This window comes from Paroedura picta, chromosome 7 (assembly GCF_049243985.1).
Source record: "Paroedura picta isolate Pp20150507F chromosome 7, Ppicta_v3.0, whole genome shotgun sequence".
Classification (NCBI taxonomy): domain Eukaryota; kingdom Metazoa; phylum Chordata; class Lepidosauria; order Squamata; family Gekkonidae; genus Paroedura; species Paroedura picta.
In genome coordinates this window covers 40,876,281-40,894,931 of record NC_135375.1, presented here as the reverse complement: position 1 = coordinate 40,894,931, position 18,651 = coordinate 40,876,281, and the positions used below count along the sequence as shown (strand labels likewise).

At 40.5% G+C, this 18,651-nt stretch overlaps 1 protein-coding gene across 9 annotated transcripts in view; it reads right to left on the bottom strand.

The window, feature by feature from the left end:
- Positions 1-18,651, bottom strand: part of ADGRV1 (adhesion G protein-coupled receptor V1) — a 329,124-nt gene that overhangs the window by 190,229 nt on the left and 120,244 nt on the right. For all 9 annotated transcript variants that reach the window (XM_077347591.1, XM_077347582.1, XM_077347586.1 and 6 more), the window contains 11 exons: positions 16,117-16,319; positions 14,386-14,562; positions 13,188-13,370; positions 11,496-11,675; positions 9,063-9,227; positions 7,872-7,989; positions 7,388-7,511; positions 5,849-5,987; positions 5,520-5,705; positions 3,556-3,788; positions 2,117-2,265 (listed from right to left, as the gene is read on the bottom strand). In XM_077347591.1, coding sequence (XP_077203706.1) covers positions 2,117-2,265; positions 3,556-3,788; positions 5,520-5,705; positions 5,849-5,987; positions 7,388-7,511; positions 7,872-7,989; positions 9,063-9,227; positions 11,496-11,675; positions 13,188-13,370; positions 14,386-14,562; positions 16,117-16,319 — 1,857 coding nt within the window. The remainder of the gene's footprint in view (positions 1-2,116; positions 2,266-3,555; positions 3,789-5,519; positions 5,706-5,848; positions 5,988-7,387; positions 7,512-7,871; positions 7,990-9,062; positions 9,228-11,495; positions 11,676-13,187; positions 13,371-14,385; positions 14,563-16,116; positions 16,320-18,651) is intronic.

The following is an 18,651-nucleotide window of genomic DNA, read 5'->3' as shown; positions in this document are numbered from 1 at the left end:
TTTTGCATTTCTATATTACTGAAGTGCATCGGAGCATTCTTCTATATCATAAAAAAGACATTAGAAGAAACAATCTCCTACAGGAAAACAGCTGAGGCCATTGATTTAGCAACCACGTCTGCTGCATGTATGCCTGCATTAACTTCCTGTTTAGATTGCCCAATTGCTTCAGACTGGATCAACCTGGCTGAAGCCCTTGGCTCATCAAGTAGAGTGTCCAAGTACTTCAACAAGTTTTCCAAGGAAGAATTGGTAGCCACCCCTGAAGGCTAGTAACTTGCAATCTTGAAATTCAAGGGCTGCTGAGGAATACAATTTTCTACCTAACAAATGTATTGGTTCTTTTTGTCTAAAGGTTGAAGAGTGGTGAACAGGCTAGTGTCATACCTGCATATCCTCCATAATAGACAAGGTAGGAGGTGGATATTAGGAAGGGCACAAACTGGAAGATTAGTGGTAAGCTATACATACATCAGTGGTAAGGTATTCATTTCTATTCTATCCCTTTCAATACTTACTATCTTTCCACCTTTATATTTTGTTAAGGGGTAAGTGGGCGGAGAGTGGGCGGTGCCGGTCCAGGTGAGGGACCAATCGGAAGGTGCGAAGCACTTTCCGACTGGTCCTTCACCTGGACGGACAACAGTTCTGACCAGTCAGGTGAAGGCCCAATCGGAAGGCGCTTCACGCCTTATGATTGGGCCCTCACCAACAGAAGCCAGAGCTGTCGCCAAAAGCCAGACTGACCTCTGTAAGTGGCCAGTCAGTCTGGCCCCTGGCCTTGTTGCTGGCCAGGGGACCGGGGAAGGTTTCCCCGGAGTTCTCTGAACAAGCCCCTGCTCGGAGGCCCCCAGGGAAGCCAGGACATCGCCGGGAAGGGGGGTGGGGGGATGGCTTCTCCGCCTGCCTCTGAGCAGGCCTGTGAAGCCGGGACTTCAACAGGGGAGGGGGGCGGGCGGGGATGGCTTCCCCGGGGAGGGTAGCCGGCCACGGTGGCTGGCAGGAGGGCCCTTCAAAGACCACCTTTAGGGAAGGGCTTTGAATCTAGTTATGTAATATTATATTATTATATAATATTATCAACATTTTATTATATAATATTATCAACATTTTCAGCCTCTTTGGTTTTTAGGTCTGTTTCAACAGCATTAGAGGTCTTTTGTGCCTCATAAAACATACACAGATTTACATAGCATTGGTAAAATCTGAGTTTTTCTACCACCTGGGGTTATTTATATTACAATATTTTGTAGGGTGCGTATTTAAACGTTTTTATTCTGTTCTTGTAACATTGTTTTTGTAACATTGTTTTTTATATATATTGCTTTGTTTTTGGAGGTCTTCCCTTTGAAGAAGCCTGATGAGGGGCTAAATATGCATTGGGCAGAAGCCTCCTTGAATGCTATCTTGTTATGAAAATATAAGAAAGATGCTTTTGTAACTGTATCATGCTGGCAAGCTTTGGTTGCTGTGTCAACATCCTGTGATCTTTCTCTCGATTGCTTATAATTGTATTATCTGTCTAGTATATTGGCTTATGAGAGCCACACTGATGATTCATAAGTACTTGTCCATGTAGCAGATGCTTTGTGACATTTATTATAATTCTTGTTGCAAATACACCATATGTCTAAATTATTTACTTAGGTAGTCAAGTTTACACAGACTTTTTTGGGTTTTGTTGGCCATTTAGACCTAACAGCATGACGAGTCCACCTGTCTGCTATTACACTGAAATGGCTGGCAGTCATTTCAGCAGTCTGTTTCGCTTCTGCGTATTTGGAAGAGGGGAGAGAAACAGACAGTTTAAATGGCTCACAGTCTATTAAAATAACAGCTAACTGGTGTACCACTCTGCTCAGCTGCTAGCAGAGCCAGTTTGGGCTAGTGAATAAGAGTGGTTTTTGATTTCATTTGCTGATACCAATATACCCAGTTTGGGCCTTCTTTCTGTTACATGTGGGGCACCTGGTAGACTTCTGTACTCTTCTTTGTTCACAAGAAAAAATAGTATCTCCCTCAAGTTCAGAATTTTCCATGGACAGCATTATTTCTTTGTTTAAAATTGTTATTTTAATTCTTGTGGAATGCAGCATAACGTGAAACATTAACCTACCTTGCAGGCTTGTGTAGAGTGGATCAAATTCAATGATGCCTTCTGCATTGTCACTTTTTGATATAATGATTTTCACTACTGTGGAATTTCCTATTTCAGGGGGCTGATCAACCTGCAGTCCATGTTCTTTTATCGTGAAATCAAATCCACTTGCAAGAGTATGTGAAGGCAAATACAAAGAAATAAGACAATCTGCTCAGATTACTAATATGTTCCTTACAGATAGTTTTGTTCTCTTACAGATAGGTTTTTTTCCCCTTTCTAGCCAATAGTTTTGTAGTATAAATTAGGGACTTCGACAATCTTCCTACAATCTGTGCACTTAAAGGCAAGCAATTTACACTGATATCTTAATCTCTTTAATGCTTTATATTCAAAACTTTAGAAAAAGATGACAAACTAAATGTCCAGCAGAGAAAAAACACAGTATAAGTAGAAGCTACTTCCAGACAAGTTGCTCAGATCCAGCAGGCATTTGCGCACTTTGCTGGACGCAGTTCCTTATCATATTCAGCTGCAAGATTTCTTTGCCATCAGGTTAAGACCTAAATTGTTCTCCCAATCATTTTTTTTGTTTTGTTTTGTGGTTAGTCAATATGAATGTGGGTATACATTTTTCCTCAATTCCCCCATTGCTTGCCTTCTAATAGTATTACTATAAAGTGAAGTCATTTTCTGTTACCCATTTTAAATGCCCCATTAGAATATGTTTCAGGTACCTAATGTAATTAAATCTGCTGGTCAGTTTCAAGGTTTTACAGTGGTTTGTGTAGGGATTTATATTATTCTGCTTTTTTGTATTTTTGATATTTTTATTGTAATCTGCCTTGATAAGGAAATATTTGCTGAAAGTGTGGGATATAAATCACTACAAAACAAACAAATCAAAGCTCCATGCCCAGAGAATCCTATTACAAATCAGAGATACCCCAATGAATTTATTTCCCCTACCCTCTATCCTGAACAACCTGTCAGCAGAACTGCTGCTCCTCCAATTGAGCAATCAAGGCTATACATCTGCTAAGTTGGACTAAAAGCAGCATGCTTAGGATCAGGGATATAAACAACAGAAATTTAGTCTGACATGACTGTGAAGGTGTGGGGGCCTAATTTTACCAACCAGTGCTTAAAAAGCTAAATATAGACAGCTGCAGAACTTTAATTTAAAACCCTTGAATGAAACACCTTCTAGAATTACACATCACTTTTACTACCCAAGTGCTGATTGTATTCTTGAATTTTTTTTCCTGCAACACTGTAACTTAAAAGAAATGTTGTATTGCTATTTCGTAACATATTATTGGCAGAGAGGGGGCAAGTATATCGATTCTTTTAGTCCTGAACACACACCTGTATCTTTATTATTTAATAATAATAATCTTGTGTTGTGTTGCTGAATCTAGAGCATTAAATAAGACAAGCAGCAATGTTAGTTTTACCTTCCCAGTAGTTCCACTTGAGTAATTTCTATTGAAAAGTCTTCAGGGCCTTCAGGAATGTCATCATCATGAATTTCAGTAAAAAGGGTTTTCATAGTTTCATTGGGCTCAAATGTAAGCTCTCCCAACATGACAGAAAAATCCATGCCTTCCACTGCGGTTCCATTCAACACCTGGTACCAGAGACGAACCTGCCCATAATGTCCACGTGAGCGGACAACTGTGATGTTAGCCTGTGGGAGACAAATGTCTTAAAGCTTCCACTATTCTTCCAGGTATCTAATGGCTGAATTCTGATATACTTAATTCTAGCAGACACTGGAAACCATGTACTAGATCCAATGGAAAGCCTTAGGGGAACTGGTGATTTCCCCCCCTGCTTTCTCCCAGCATCCCACTATTTTTGTTTTAATTCTCTCTGAGGTTTAGGAGACTCATTAACCCAATGGAGCACTGTATTGATGTAGGAGCACAGAACACTGAAGGAAGGAATATAGGGGAAAGTCACTGGAAGAAGGCAGCATTAGGTATTGAGGTAAATTTTGTTCATGAAGTTTGTCCAACCTTTAGAAAGAGGCTCAGGGAAGGGGGAGAAATCAACTTCTTTCATGAGCTCTTTCAAATTATAGCAACAGAAAAATCCAAAAGGAATTATAACATACATTCTGGACACTTATGAGAGCCTATGAGATGGTGGTGAAGGTAGTGAAGAAAATACTTTGCCACCACTATCGCATCTGCGAGCTCATGCCTACCACAATCGTTTACTGACCTCAAAAAAGTGCACTTACAGGAAGGGGAATTGGACATTAGCTGTGAGGTTTCTGCAAGCTATTTTGCAGATAAAATCTCATCACTCTGCCATGATCTACCCCCAACGGTTAATGCAGAAAGTGAACTAGAGGCCTCCTGGCCACTTTTAGAGGGGACTTTTGATAGCTTCAGGTGCCTTTCCCAGGACCAAGTGGATAGGTTGCTAGTTGCAGTGAAGCTAACCACATGCCCATTAGAGCCCTGCCCCTCATGGCTCATAACAACAGCTGATGAGTGGGTGGAACATCAATTCCTCAATGAAATCTGACATGAGTCAGGTCAGGAGATCACCAATATGATTCTTGTCACATATCATCTAGTTTATTTATATAAAACATTTCTATGCCACATTTCTGCCCAATTCAGGGTACTTAAGGGATGAACATTAAAACACTAAAACATTTCAACAATTAAAATTATTTAAAATACAAACATGTATAAAATATTTTAAAAAATTATAAAAACACTTGAACATATATACACAAAAATACAAGGAGAAAAGTTCATAACGATTAGCAAGGGAGAAACAGAAAGAACCCAAACAAAGTTTTTACCCACTGGCAGAAGAAAACAATATAAAGTAACAAAAGAATCTCCCTGGGGAAGTCCTACAGTTTCAGCATCACAAGCAAAAAATTTCAGCATGGTGACTCTTTCTTAGGTTTCCACCTGTCCAGATTCAGTTGGCTGGGACACCTGAAAGAGGGCCTCTGAAGATGGCCAAAATGGTTCATATAGGAATAAACAGTCAAGCTCTATAGGGCTTTAAAGGTCAATACTAGCACTTGGAATGGGCCTGAAAGCAAACTGGGAGGGCATACGCAGCCTCTAGTTTGGGCTATAATTCCATAAGGGTATTTGGAAGAGCTAGGCCTTAAAATCAAGATAGATAGCCTTGTCTTTCCCCATATTTCCTGTGTTATGCTTGGATTTTGTAGACAAACTCTTTTCACTAATAAACATTTTACAGTTCAGTGTCTAGTGTCATCCCTTTTTTATAACGCGAATAGAGCATTTCCTTTTGGCATATATCTGGAGGGTATTTTAAAAGCATATTACAGTTTTTCAAAGAAACTATTTTGTAGCAAATTACTTGGCATTATGCCCATATGTAGAATTTCAACCTCAAGTAAGGAAAAATCTTTCCATACCCATCTTTCCTCTTCTGTTATCAGCAATAGTTCCTGGGAAAATGCAAAGCACCCATGGGGCAAGTCGCTAGCAGCCAGTGTGATATTTGCTGTGCTGGCAGATTCATTTATGATTCCTTCATCACTGATACCAGTGAGATGAAACTGGTATTGATGCTTCAGCTCAGGGAGGCTATCATCTAGAGCCTAAAAAGGAAAAACAAACCAAGGTGAAATATTTCCAGTATTTCTCATGAAACAAAGAGGGAGGAGTCTGCTATTAAATGTGAACCAAAATATACTGTTTAGCCAACATAGGATACTGCAACAGCTAATTCTAGAGTTAATACCTGTATTAGTACAACAGCAGCAGACTGTCTGTCTCTCATAGTCAATGTTCCTGATATGTCAGCAAATTCCTTCTGATGAGGGGGAGTTATATTCCAAGAGACTGTGACCTCTCCAAAAATCCCAGGCCCACGTTCTAAACTGCAGATAACAACAAGCACACAGCAATGCTTAAAATATAATGTTATGGGTGTTATCCACCCTTTGAAGGGGTGGATTTTCAACAGTGTGGTACTGACCTCAAATATCTTTGGAAAACACTGCAGCCTACCCTAAATTGAATTATTTTCCCTCACAAAAATGTTTACAGCAAAATAGCAGGAGAACATACAAATTATGTGCACTAGAATAATTATATCTTGGACCCCTGAACTTGTGTGAATTGTCGCAGCAGAACAGCACTTTGTTTCACTCTTAAAATTTATTCATGTTTGACTTAACTGAATGGGATCGGCAAATTATGATGACAGCCACGGTCTCCACACAATGTGCTTCAAAAGGCTGTGGCACATGTTGTAGGAATTGTGTAATTAAATATAATAGGTAGACTTGCTGCTGCAGAGTCAAAACTTTGGAGCATTCTTAGAATGTTTTTAGATATCCTTTTCAATAACAGTAGCCACAAACCCTGCCTGAACTCCCACAGTTTCGCAGGGCCTGCAAAAGGCAGCTCCTCCACCAGGCATTTACCTGAGACCAACCACAGGTCCCCCCCCCCTCAGACATCCCGTCCATGAAGCAGTCTGACCTCTCTAGGGGGTTTAGCTACATTTCTGTTCTTGTTATGTTGTTACTGTTGGGATTACTGAAGTTGTGTTGTTTAGAACCACTGTTGGATTGTTATTGTTGTATATTGACTATGTTGTATGTTGACTCGTTCCATGTATCCCCCTATGATGTTGTATGTAAACTGCCCTGAGCCATATGGAAGGGCGGTATAGAAATCAAATAAACAAACAAACAAATAAAACCCAGGACAAAACTTGAAGTAACATCATAGGAATGTGTAATTACCATTGTTGGTTTTAAATGAAAGGTATTATTTCCCCTATGTTGATTTTATATGTCGATTCTACCTAACTCAACCTTTGCCTTGTGGGTGTTCATCATACCAAACATGACCTTGTATTCAAAAGAAAAAGCTAACACCTGGGAGAATTCCAAAAATTCACAGGTTAATTGAAAGTAGAAACCATGGCTCATCCTGTGGTTAATTTAAAAAATAAGGTCTTCCACAGTCCCCTAAATTGTGGGGATTACTTGAATATATTATTTACAAGATATCTAATATTTTGAAGGGAGATGGTCATCCAGTGAGAACCAGGAAAACTTTATGAATGATTCAGTATGAGATAATGAGACCACAAAGAGTAATGAAACTTTGATGCCATCTGACCAGAATAGGGCATTAAAAAATTTCAAAAGTATATTCTTATTATGATCTTAAATGAGTGAGAGTATCCTATTAATATATAAACATTGTACATTTTTACAAACCACAATTTTTTTTAACAAAGAGGGAAAAATCAATGATAACTTACCCAATAAAAGCAGTTCCATTATATCTTCCTATTGGTTCTCCAATCAGGATGTGTGCAGATGATGAAGCAACCCCAACAACTCCAGAAGCTCCCTGATCTCCTAATACAGTAATGGTTGCTATACCTAAGAATACAAAGAAGTTGCTGAAAAAAGATAACTTTTATTTACTAGGCTTCAAAGCCCGCTCATGCCATCCCATGTTTCATGTTTAAATACCAGCTCAATTCTCACACTGCATTTTGCAGAGGAGGCAGAAAAGATGTGTAGCTCAAGAAAAATGCAGTATCTCCCCTGAAGACCAAGTTATCAGACTGAAAATTTGCTTCTACTTTCAAGATAACATTTTAAGTTTTGGTGGTAAAATCCAATTGATGAAAGATAAGCAGAATAACTAAGTGCTACAACAGCAAGAAATATCACCAAGCAATCTTTCATAATTATACTTGGACATTGCCTCAAAGATTTAAAAAGTTGTATACATACCACTGATAGGTGATATCTCTGTACCATCAATAGATAGAAGCTGAATATTATAACTTTCATCAGCTTCCAGTAAGCCATCTTGAATTGTCTGCAAATGTATGGTTTTCTCTAATTCCATCTGCATTAGAATAATATGGCATAGAATATTATTTATCTTCAAAATGTGACTCATTAATAGGGCAAACTTATCTTCATTTCTAAATAAAACAATTTCTTTGACCAGTGAAGTAAGAACACTATCTCAAATTCTCAAATTTGTGTAGGAAAGGCTTACAGTGACATCCTAAATACAATTATGCCCTTCTAGGTCCATTGAAGTTAAATGGCTTAGAAGGGTACAATACTCTCCTTAGTCTGGCACCACAGACAGTCCCTCTATCAAGCAGAATGTACTTAATAGTGTATAGAGGTAGAACTGGTTAGAGCCAAAATATTTCACTTCCTGCTGCCAACTGTATATGGCAGATAGAAAGTTCGCAAATCAAATGAAACACATGCATCTCACTATGGTCAGGGTGTCACAATGAACTTCATATCCCTGTATCTTTAGGTTGAAAGACCTATCAAACTTTGAATATTCATCACAGCTTTCCAGAGAATCTCGATTGCACAAGCAAGATAAATCTCTTTGACATGGCACTGTTCCACTTAATATTTCTGGTAAGGCCTTGGAGGAGGAGCGTGTCTCTTGTCTTAAGTGCCACTCAATGCTTAACACCCACTCAGGGTGGCTGTTCCAACCCCTGAGTGCCTCCTCCTTCCTGTCTGTCCAGCAGCCAGCCAATCACCTTCCATCCCCCACCACTGACCACTCCCTCCTCCTTCCACTTCCCTCTGAGGCTTGGAGGCTGCCGATCCCTGCTGCGTGAGAGTTGCCCCTGCCAGTGAGTTCCATAACAACTGTCTGCAGCTTTTCCAGGTCCTGGGGGGGGGGGGGGCATCCACAGAGTTCTTCCAGTCTACCCCCCTAATCTAGCGCTCGTTATATTCCTGAATGCAACGGGCTTGGCCTCTAGTTAAATATAATGTATGGCATCATGGATATGTGTTTCACATGATTTAAGGTTGTGCCCATCCCTAGTCCTAAGTGACTTTGTTTCAAAAAAACAAAAGATGATGGCTCTTTTCTGTGGCAAGAAACAGAAAGTGAGGGGGAGACAGAGACATCATCTGATCAACCAGCAGATGCACCTCAGCAAAAAGAAGAGTTCCATTGTGGGGAGTGAGATCATTTTTAGCTGCCTCTTCAAGAATCCAAATAAGCCGAACTTCTCCCTGTCCACCTTGACTCCGAATTATAGTCAGAAATGCATTTGCAGCAGGATCTCCAGTTGACTGGGGTTCCTTCACTATTATCTTTTAAAAAATGAAAAATGTTAGACAAGAAGATCAGAAACATCCATCTGGGCACACATCCTTACTAGAAAAGATCTCTCTACATTCAAAATGTTGACTGTTCTATCATTCTTCCTGCTTCTATTAAATATTTCACATGAGAAACAGAAAAACCAAATACTACAGAGCAAACACATAGCAAAAAAACATCAATAGCAATATTATACACTTGGCAAAAAAAAAAAAAACCCTTTAGCATTAGAGATACTGACAGCAGCTGTAAAACAATTAAATTGGTTGATTACATTTTTCAAAGAGTTACAGCTCAGCTCGGCATATACCAGTGTCTGAGTCAGGAGGGTACAACCAAGTGTCCTTCCTATGCAAGCAGTCTCTTAGCAACAAAGGACCTGAGAATCTTAGTATCATCTTAATATCCTGCCTACAAATAAAATCTTATCTTCATTTAAAGCCAGCTGTTATGAGCCTCTCTAATAATAAAACGATCTGCACAAAACTATTCTGAGTAAGGAAAGACAAAAATCCAATTGATTAATCCAGTGCCTGGAGTAGGGCAATGGAAAATAGACCAGATTTCTGTAGATATAAGGTCAAGGAAACAATTTTGAAATCCAATTTAAAACCTGAACAATATGAAAAATTATTACTGTTAATGGTGGAAATGGGAAAGAGCCTATTCATTCTAGCTGATGAACATCTCATTGACTTTGTTTTTCTTCCTGTTCACTTAAGCCCTGGGCATGCTCAGAAGCACACGCCATTGGGCAGGAGTTGAAGGGCAGCCTAGAACTGGATCTGCTAGCAAAAAGAGGAAGGCCTGCTCTATACTCTGAAAGACTCCCTCCTCCTCTGTCTTGTTTATTTCTATTGCATTTTATTTTTTATCCTGTAAGCTGCTTTGGATCCAAGTTGGAAAGAGAAGTGGGATGCATAAATAAATAAACGTGAGATCTAACACCATTTTACTTTGCCATACATAGTCTGTCAAAGGAAATGGAAAGCCACCCCAGTGAAAATAAAACTGGCAACTGTGCCACTGGTACTTCTAGTTGCCTTCAGTCATTAAAAAAGCAAGAGTGGACAGATATGGTCTGTGAAACTGGAACTATGAGAGATGAAGAGACACCACAGATACTGACAGCCCCATGTCAAACTCGCCTCTATCATAATATACAGTAAAACTTCCTTTATGTACTGCTATGCCCTCTGCCTTTTTCCCAACGATTCATCCGTATCATTCAACATGAATCTATCAGGGCATGGGTAAATTGTACTAAACATTATGTCAGAAGAGGAAAGGAAAATTCAGTATGGAACTGCCATTTGCAATGTCACTCAGGCTTATCCTCAGGGCCAAGGCAAAGTTCATAGTCCTCACAGAAAGGACTTTGATGGGCTCAAACAAAAATGATTTAAAACAGAAGACTTCCATATTACCCCAGGCCTCTGAGCAAAACACAGCAAAGGGCAGAGGAGGGCACATGAACAACATGTTGAATTGATTGCAGCAAGGTGCTATAAAGCAGTGGCTAAGATTGAGCTCTGAACCAGGAATTCCCTTGTTAAAATCCAACCTTTGCCATGAACCTTGCCTTTCCAAAGATGAGGCAAGCCACTCTTTTTCGCAGCTCCCCTTCATCTACACTTTAGGAATAATAATGGCCTACCTCACAGGACTACAACAAGACAAACTATTTTAAGTACTCTGAGTACTATACAAATACCAATACACACGTTTTAAAGTTTATAAATTGTACATGTATTTGCTCTGGATCAATGCTTTATTAAAAGTCTTTGAATATACATTTCTGAAGTATTAGATAATTCACTAAACACACAGGCAGCTACTCAGTTCAGATACAGGTTTAATTAAGCTAACAATGGCAGTCTGGCCATCTGACTGCAGGCCAGTCCACTGACTATGGTTAGTTAAGGTTTGTTAAACCAAGAACTGAAATAATGATCTGAACTTGGCTTATTGATCATAATTAGTCTCAGTTGTGGTTTTGTGTAATATAGAACCAAGAGCACCCTGGCTTGTTCCCTTGTGTCACCCATGCCTAGTCCCCAAATAAAAGAGCAACCTTAGAGAAAAGGCAATGAAACCAACATTTGTTAAGGCAAACTCGTATTTTAGTGGTCATTTATGAGCTGAGTCCTGGCTTCCCAAACTAACCATAGTTACAGTAACCCATGGTTTTGAATTATGTCGAAATTAAGGCCCTATCACACAGTTATTACCAAATTAACCACACTGATTATACTTACAGACTTTTCTTTAAACCCAAATACTCCAACTGGAGAGTCATTGGGTGGAATAGTGACAGCCACAAGCACATCATCTCCTAGTCTGGCACCACCTGTCACTCCAAGTAAGGTGACACTGAACATTTCTATAGATTCAGCAATGTCATCATCTATTATGGTGATCTCTATCATTCCCATCTCCTGGGGGGGGGGGGACACAAAGAAATATATTAAATGCATCATTATGGTCAGCATAGTAAACCTCAACAGATGTCAATAATGCAGTTTATGAAATGGAACACATTGTTAAACAGATTTATTTGCTGAAGACCTGGAGATGACAGAAAGCAAACTAGTTTCTAATTTTAAAAAATAAGACCCCCCCCCCCATCAAACGAGGTAACTTTATCTTTGGAAAGGATTATTCCAGAGTATTCATATCATTAAGCATTTGTTGCATTGGGCATTTATAGAGACTACCTTTATCATTAGGTCCAATGCAAAAATGCAGCAGGCTATACTTGAGTTTCCCGAACAGGGAAAATAGTTCTTCCCAAGGCTGCTTCAGGTATGAAACACAACACAGGGCGAAGCCCATACAATGAAGTCCCAATCAGAATGCATATTCTGCTGCCATTACCCAGCAGAGAATTCCAGGCATACATCTGCTGACAGTCCACACAAATGAGCCACATGGACTCTGAAATGTGTGAATCAGCTGTACCATAGAGCAGGCAGGATGTGTGTGTCTAAAAAACCTAGGGCCATTCTGCACTCGTCCAAAATAGCACAATGGTTATAAATTGAAATCGCTACTGTTTTGCTGTTATGCACAACGTTGTCAACAATCTGCAACACTCCTGAAACCGATCCGCAAAAAGCACTTCATTTGTAGCGCTTTCAGGGAAATCCCAAAAAGTGAATTCACCCTCCGGAAAGTGCTACACTCTTGCAACCAATCTGCGACACTAGCGGGAAAGTTCTGTGCGTTACCATTGTTGCGGTTTCTGCAAAGTCCCTCCCCCTAGCTCTCTCCTCTGATCTTCCAGCGAAGCAATCGCCTTTTTTTTTTCTCTGAGCGAGCGGAGATAAACGCACCTGCGAGCCTTCGTTTACCCAGCGAGGCTTTCCTGGCTGCAGAGCTGTTTTAAGTCACCAAGCACAAAACAACACACAGCCCCGTTTGCTGGGTTATTTTCCCTTTATTGTTCACTGTATTTTTGGCCGAAAATCGCGCAGTGCCGGGGGGGGGGTAATTTTTTTTTTCACTCGGGGGGAGCGTGGCAACGATGAAACGGCAGCTCAAACACCACCTGCTACCTAGATGGGTCTCTCCATTGCAACGAATCAATGCAGATTCGTTGCAACGTGTGTGTGTTTTTTTTTAACTTCCTTAAAGGGAAAGGGTTTTTTTGGGATCATGATAATGGCCGCCCATTGGCTGCTTGACGGCCAGGGGCGGGATGAGCTCGGCGATATCGCTTCCTGGCTAGCGATTTTTGCCGAGAACGGAAACCTGTGGGAACGATAGAAACACAACTGGATTCCACTACAAAGCCAGGTATGCATAACGACGAATTCCACAATTTAAAATGGCATTTTTTTCGTCCCGCAACCAATTTGCCACATAGATCCTGGTGCAGAATGACTTCTAGTATTACATTCAAACTTAAGCACATGAAAGCCATGCAAGTCAATAGAATGCCTACATACTTGTCCATCAGCAAATGTAAGATTCCCAAAAGATGGCATAAAATCATCCAGGCTAGCAGTGGCAGGTGTGGCTTCCCAGTGCAACTGTATCGATCCAAAGTTTCCTGCCTTTCGAACAACTGGCAACTTAAGAATATTCTCTGGTAGAGGGACCTCATAACCAGTCACTGTTCCACTTACATCCTGGGAAGAAAAATAAAATGTGCATAATGACACCAGTAAGGCACAGAACAAGAACAAAGTTGCTCACTTTGACAGGATCTGGGGCCATCAAATGTAACAATCTGGTCAAACATTTAGCTCATTTATTTGACCAAAGAGAATTAAAAAACAAAATACCCAGTATCATTTAAGGACAGTGACACTGGCTTAGTTCTGGCATAACACAAGGCCAAGGTTTAACTGAGACTAAGTAAGTTACTGCTATTGAATGAATGTGTACCGCTGCAGTAAAGTCAGTGAGGTCTGTCAAACCAGCATCTGAAACCCTGGTTTGAAGCCTTTTTTTTTAACGTCCTAAATGCAGTTTTACATGTCATACAAACCCCAATATCTTATCTTAATCCTCATATGGTTTTGGATTGTGCGTGAATGTAGCCATTGACTACTGCAGTATAAAGATGGTTAGGCTAAAATCTAGAGTAAGCAATTTTGACATATTTAAAAGCTACCCCCTTTTTATGGGGCAAAGTCTGAAGCTGTATGGACCCTTCAGAACTCAGTGGTTTGTGCCTTCTGGATCATACAACTGAAGACCCCGTTTAAATCCTAGTCAGACCTTTCTACTTTGCCCACTACAAATTTTGGTAACAGAATTCGAACAAGCAGTAGCTGCTTTCCTGCCAAATTACTACTCAAGTCCCATAAAATTCCCCTTATCATGATGTTGCTGACACCAGGATTCTTTGCTCTTTGTTGCCCCTTCTTTGCATTCTTTGGGCTCCTACTTTTTCCTTTCCCCAGAGCAGCAGCTACCTGAGAGGCAACCACACATATAGAAGTGTCCCTTCCATTTGCTGCCACAGCAGAACTACTAACCCCACCAATGTTGCGTGGTGGGGTTAATAGTTACTATAGCTTGCCTTGAGTCCCTCAGGAATAAGCCCCACATTCTGTCTCTAAATGAAGTCAGTTGCAGATGTTGTGAACCAAATGTGACCGCTATACAGGGCAGTGACATTTTTCAGGTTGCACTCACCTTGGTAACACTGAAATGAAATATTCCCCTGGGATCATCATTCTCTTCAATCATTATCTCAGCTATTTCTAAGCCAATCCTCTTTATACTTGGCTGCCCTCCAGTGAGTGAAGAGTCCAACAATTGCACACTGCTAATATTGACTACAAATCCTTCCTGTAATTCTGGAATTGTATCCTGTAAAGGAGGTGGGGAGATATACTTAAGAAAAAAAGGTTTTGCAAATTCAGATTATGATTCTAGGTAGTTTATAAAGAGCAATAAAGTGTTGCTCAAATATAAATCAATTATGAATGTAAACCTGAAGACAATTTCCAAGATTTAAGACCAACTGAGGGTAGGGCTTGGTCTTGCTTCTTAGTAGACCTGCTTAGGATTGTTCCCTAAAATACTAAATACAGTATATTAACCCCACCAGGTTTATTTATGTCTTCTTACCACCTCAATTTAGGTTACCTAGAATACAATAGGGGTATTTTATTGTGAAAGAGCAGTTCCTGATGTTAACTGTTACCAGTGGGGGGGGGGGCATGCTTCAGATCATGATCAAATAATATCAGTGAGCTAATGATTTGCTACTCATACATTCTGAAATGTAAGGATGAATCTGCCACACAAAGAACTGAAATTACTTTTTAGTTTCCTGCTTAAGGGTAAATTGCTTGGCCCAGACTCACATAATGCATTAACAGTGTGACAGAAAGTATGAATTATACTGCGTACTAAACTTCTTACGTTATTCAGTTTATAAACATGTGTGGGTGTGTATTGTAGCTCTGCCTTATTAGTGACATGCAATGCTTTGCCAATGAAGAACTGGGTTTTTTATACCCCACTTTTCACTACCCAAAGGAGTTCCAAAGCAGCTTATAAACACCTTTCCCTTCCTCATCCCACAACAGACACCTGTGAGGAAGATGGGGCTAAGAAACTTGAGAACAGCTGTGAGAGAATTAATTAAACATCCATAAACTGTTTCAGGACATAAGCAATGTTTTTCTCTTCACTGGAAAAAGGAGAAATATTTTCTACTAAGAGGACAGTCTGCTTGTCTGAAGTCACCATTTGGTCAATGCATGACTGGACCTTGTAGTTTTATACAAAACTCATATATTTCCATTAGAAATCTGTTCCAGTCCTACTGGTTTGGGACAGGGCTCTTGGTAGAAATCTGAATTGAAGTTTGGGAGGCATTGCTGGATTAGGGCAAACATTCTAATAATATTTGTAACTAAGAAAAGCTTTCCTGTTTTTTCCACAGTCATACACATTGAGTATCTGTATTGTTCATAAGCTAGTAAATTATAGCAGTGGTCCCCAACCTTTCTCACTGGGGACCGGTCAACGCTTGACAATTTTACTGAGGCCCGGTGGGGGGGGTAGTCTTTTGCTGAGGGACGTCGCCACCACCACCTGAACCCCTGATCCACTTGCTTTCCCACTGGTGCCCCTGACTTCCTGCCTCCCGCTGGGGGGCGCTGTCAGCAGCAGCTACGCAGTGCCACACTGAGGAGGAGCCCCAGCCATTGCGGCCACTGGAGAGCATCAAAGGTGAGCCGGCGGCAGAGTGGCAGGGCAGCCCCTGAGGCAGCTGCTGGGGAGAAGGACGAGGAGGAGCTGCGGCCCGGTACCGACTGATCCACGAACTGGTACCGGTCCCCGGACCGGGGGTTGGGGACCACTGAATTATAGAGTTGCTAGGAACTTGAACATATTATATCAAATACTTACCGGCAGAATGGCTATTGTGACAGAAGCTATAGTCATGTTCTCTGCCATAATAACAGTTTTACTTTTTAACCTATAATCCTCATTTTCCATGGCTTGATTGACAAAAGGGAGTGAAAAAATAGGTCTGGGTATCAACTGCACACTGATATCGCCCACAAATCCTTGTTCTCGGAGAATATGTAAATTGACAATTGTTGAGTTCTCTGAAAGATTGAAGAATAAATTTATAATACAGCTATCCAATATATGATTTCTTTATTTAGTTTCTTCTTCTTGACTGTTTATGCACTAGAAACTTCACTGCCCCAGCTCCCGTGCAGGAGCACAAATCGGGGATGGATAAGATGCACCGGGCCAAATGCTCCGCCGTGTGTGTGCGGGAAGAGGTGGGACAACTTGCCATGACTAAAACTCCAGCCTGCAGCCCGACATGAAACCTCCAGCGCATAAACAGTCCTTCAGTGTACTCTGTTTGTCATGTAATCAGATTCCTGGAATAAGCAGAATACTCTTTAGCTTCAATGTGAGGCTAAATGCATTTTAGAATATTTCAAAGCTATATGACTCCCTCAAGCAATTGAGGATTATTTATTAAGGTGAAAGCAACAGTCTGAACCACAAACTTTTAAACAAAGATCGCATCCTTTCTTTTCATTTTACACTATTACTATATTTCAGGAGAAATCCTAAGCAGCTCTACCTGTAAGTAAATCCCATTTTATTCAGTGGGACTTACTTACAGGAAAGTGTCTTTAAGACTAAAACTTTCATTCATCTTTCAAGGCCTGCTTCAGTGCCCCTGCCTTATGAGATTACGCAGATTGTAATACAAAAGTTAACATTTTTTTCCATGGCACCAAAACTAAATCTCTCCACAAAGAGACTCATCTGTCACCTTCTGCTGCTATTTGCCACCAAGGGGTGAAGACCTTTGCTTCATTTGGTGTTCCCTCTGTGATCCTACCTTCCTGCCCTGTGTTTTAATTATTGTATTTGATTTTGTTTTTGTAGTGTATTTTAAAGAGCCTCTTGTGGCGCAGAGTGGTAAAGCAGCCGTCTGAAAGCTTTGCCCATGATGCTGGGAGTTCAATCCCAGCAGCCGGCTCAAGGTTGACTCAGCCTTCCATCCTTTGAGGTCGGTAAAATGAGTACTCGGCTTGCTGGGGGGTAAACAGTAATGACTGGGGAAGGCACTGGCAAACCACCCCATATTGAGTCTGCCATGAAAATGCTAGAGGGCGTCACCCCAAGGGTCAGACATGACTCGGTGCTTGCACAGGGGATACCTTTACCTTTACCTAGTGTATTTTAACTTTGTTTTTAATTGTTTTAATGTGTGTGAGAGTGGCAGGTAATAAATCGAATAAATAATAATAATTATAATTATTATGGTATTTATTATGTACATTTTTAATCTGTTAGCTTTTTTGGTGGCCCTGATGATGGTAAAAAGGCAGGACATAAATTATGCAAAGAACTCAAAAAAATCACTTTAAAATTATGTAAGAAATATCCTCCAATAGATTTGATTATCTTACATATATTGTTTATTCTTTAAACACTTTGTGCACACACATATTATCTCAACAACCTCCAAACAGCCAGCCAAGACTGGGGGTTTAGAAGAAAAAAAATTATCACCACCCCAGATTTGGGTATATTGCACCCCAAATATTTGCTAATATGCTTAAATCTCAATGGGCAGTCAGATTCAGTAATATTTGGGAATCCTGATTTTTTTGGAGGTCCATTATACCCTAGGGGGACCATTATATTCAGTGGCATATCTATCCTGGGCTACATTCAGTGGGTGGGGGATGAGGTAATTTCCCAAATTTGCTGCGTAGCCAGATCCTCTCCTCAAAACAACCCCCAAGTTTCAAAAAGATTGGACCATGGAGTCCAATTCTATAGGCACCCAAAAAAGTGCCTCCATCCTCCATTGTTTCCAATGGTTCTCAGATGGCTCATGCGTAGAGTTAATCGATGTCCACTGAATATTTAAAGAGGCATTTCTTGGGTGCCCACATAGAAAATGCATGCATACTGTATACTAGTAATAAAGGATGATAGGGGTATGCATTCAACATAAATCAAGCCAAACAAATAATTGAAAAATACCTTATCTGTATTCCCCCAGTAGTATTTATACTGAATACAGATCAAATAATTTGATCAGTTACCGGTATAGGTGAACCTGAATAAAAGCCTTTATTTTTTTTAGCTTTCATTCATTGAGCTATCCCAAAGAGGAGCCACTCCCAGCCAAGGCAATGTAGAGCTCTCAGCTCCCACAGCCCCAGCCGATCCTCTCATGAGTACATGCAGCAACAAGAAACCTCCCCACCAGAAGCAGATCCTGGAAGCAGCTTCTCCTGTAGTGCAGTTTAAACCACATTGCATGAGAAGCCTTCCCAAACAGGTGTGTGTGGCAGGAAGAGACCTCCTTGCTGTACACAAATCCTAGGCAATGTGCTGCAGAAGAAGCCAAGCCAGAATCAGGCTGCCATTTTTTTTAGTTGGCATTTTTCTTCT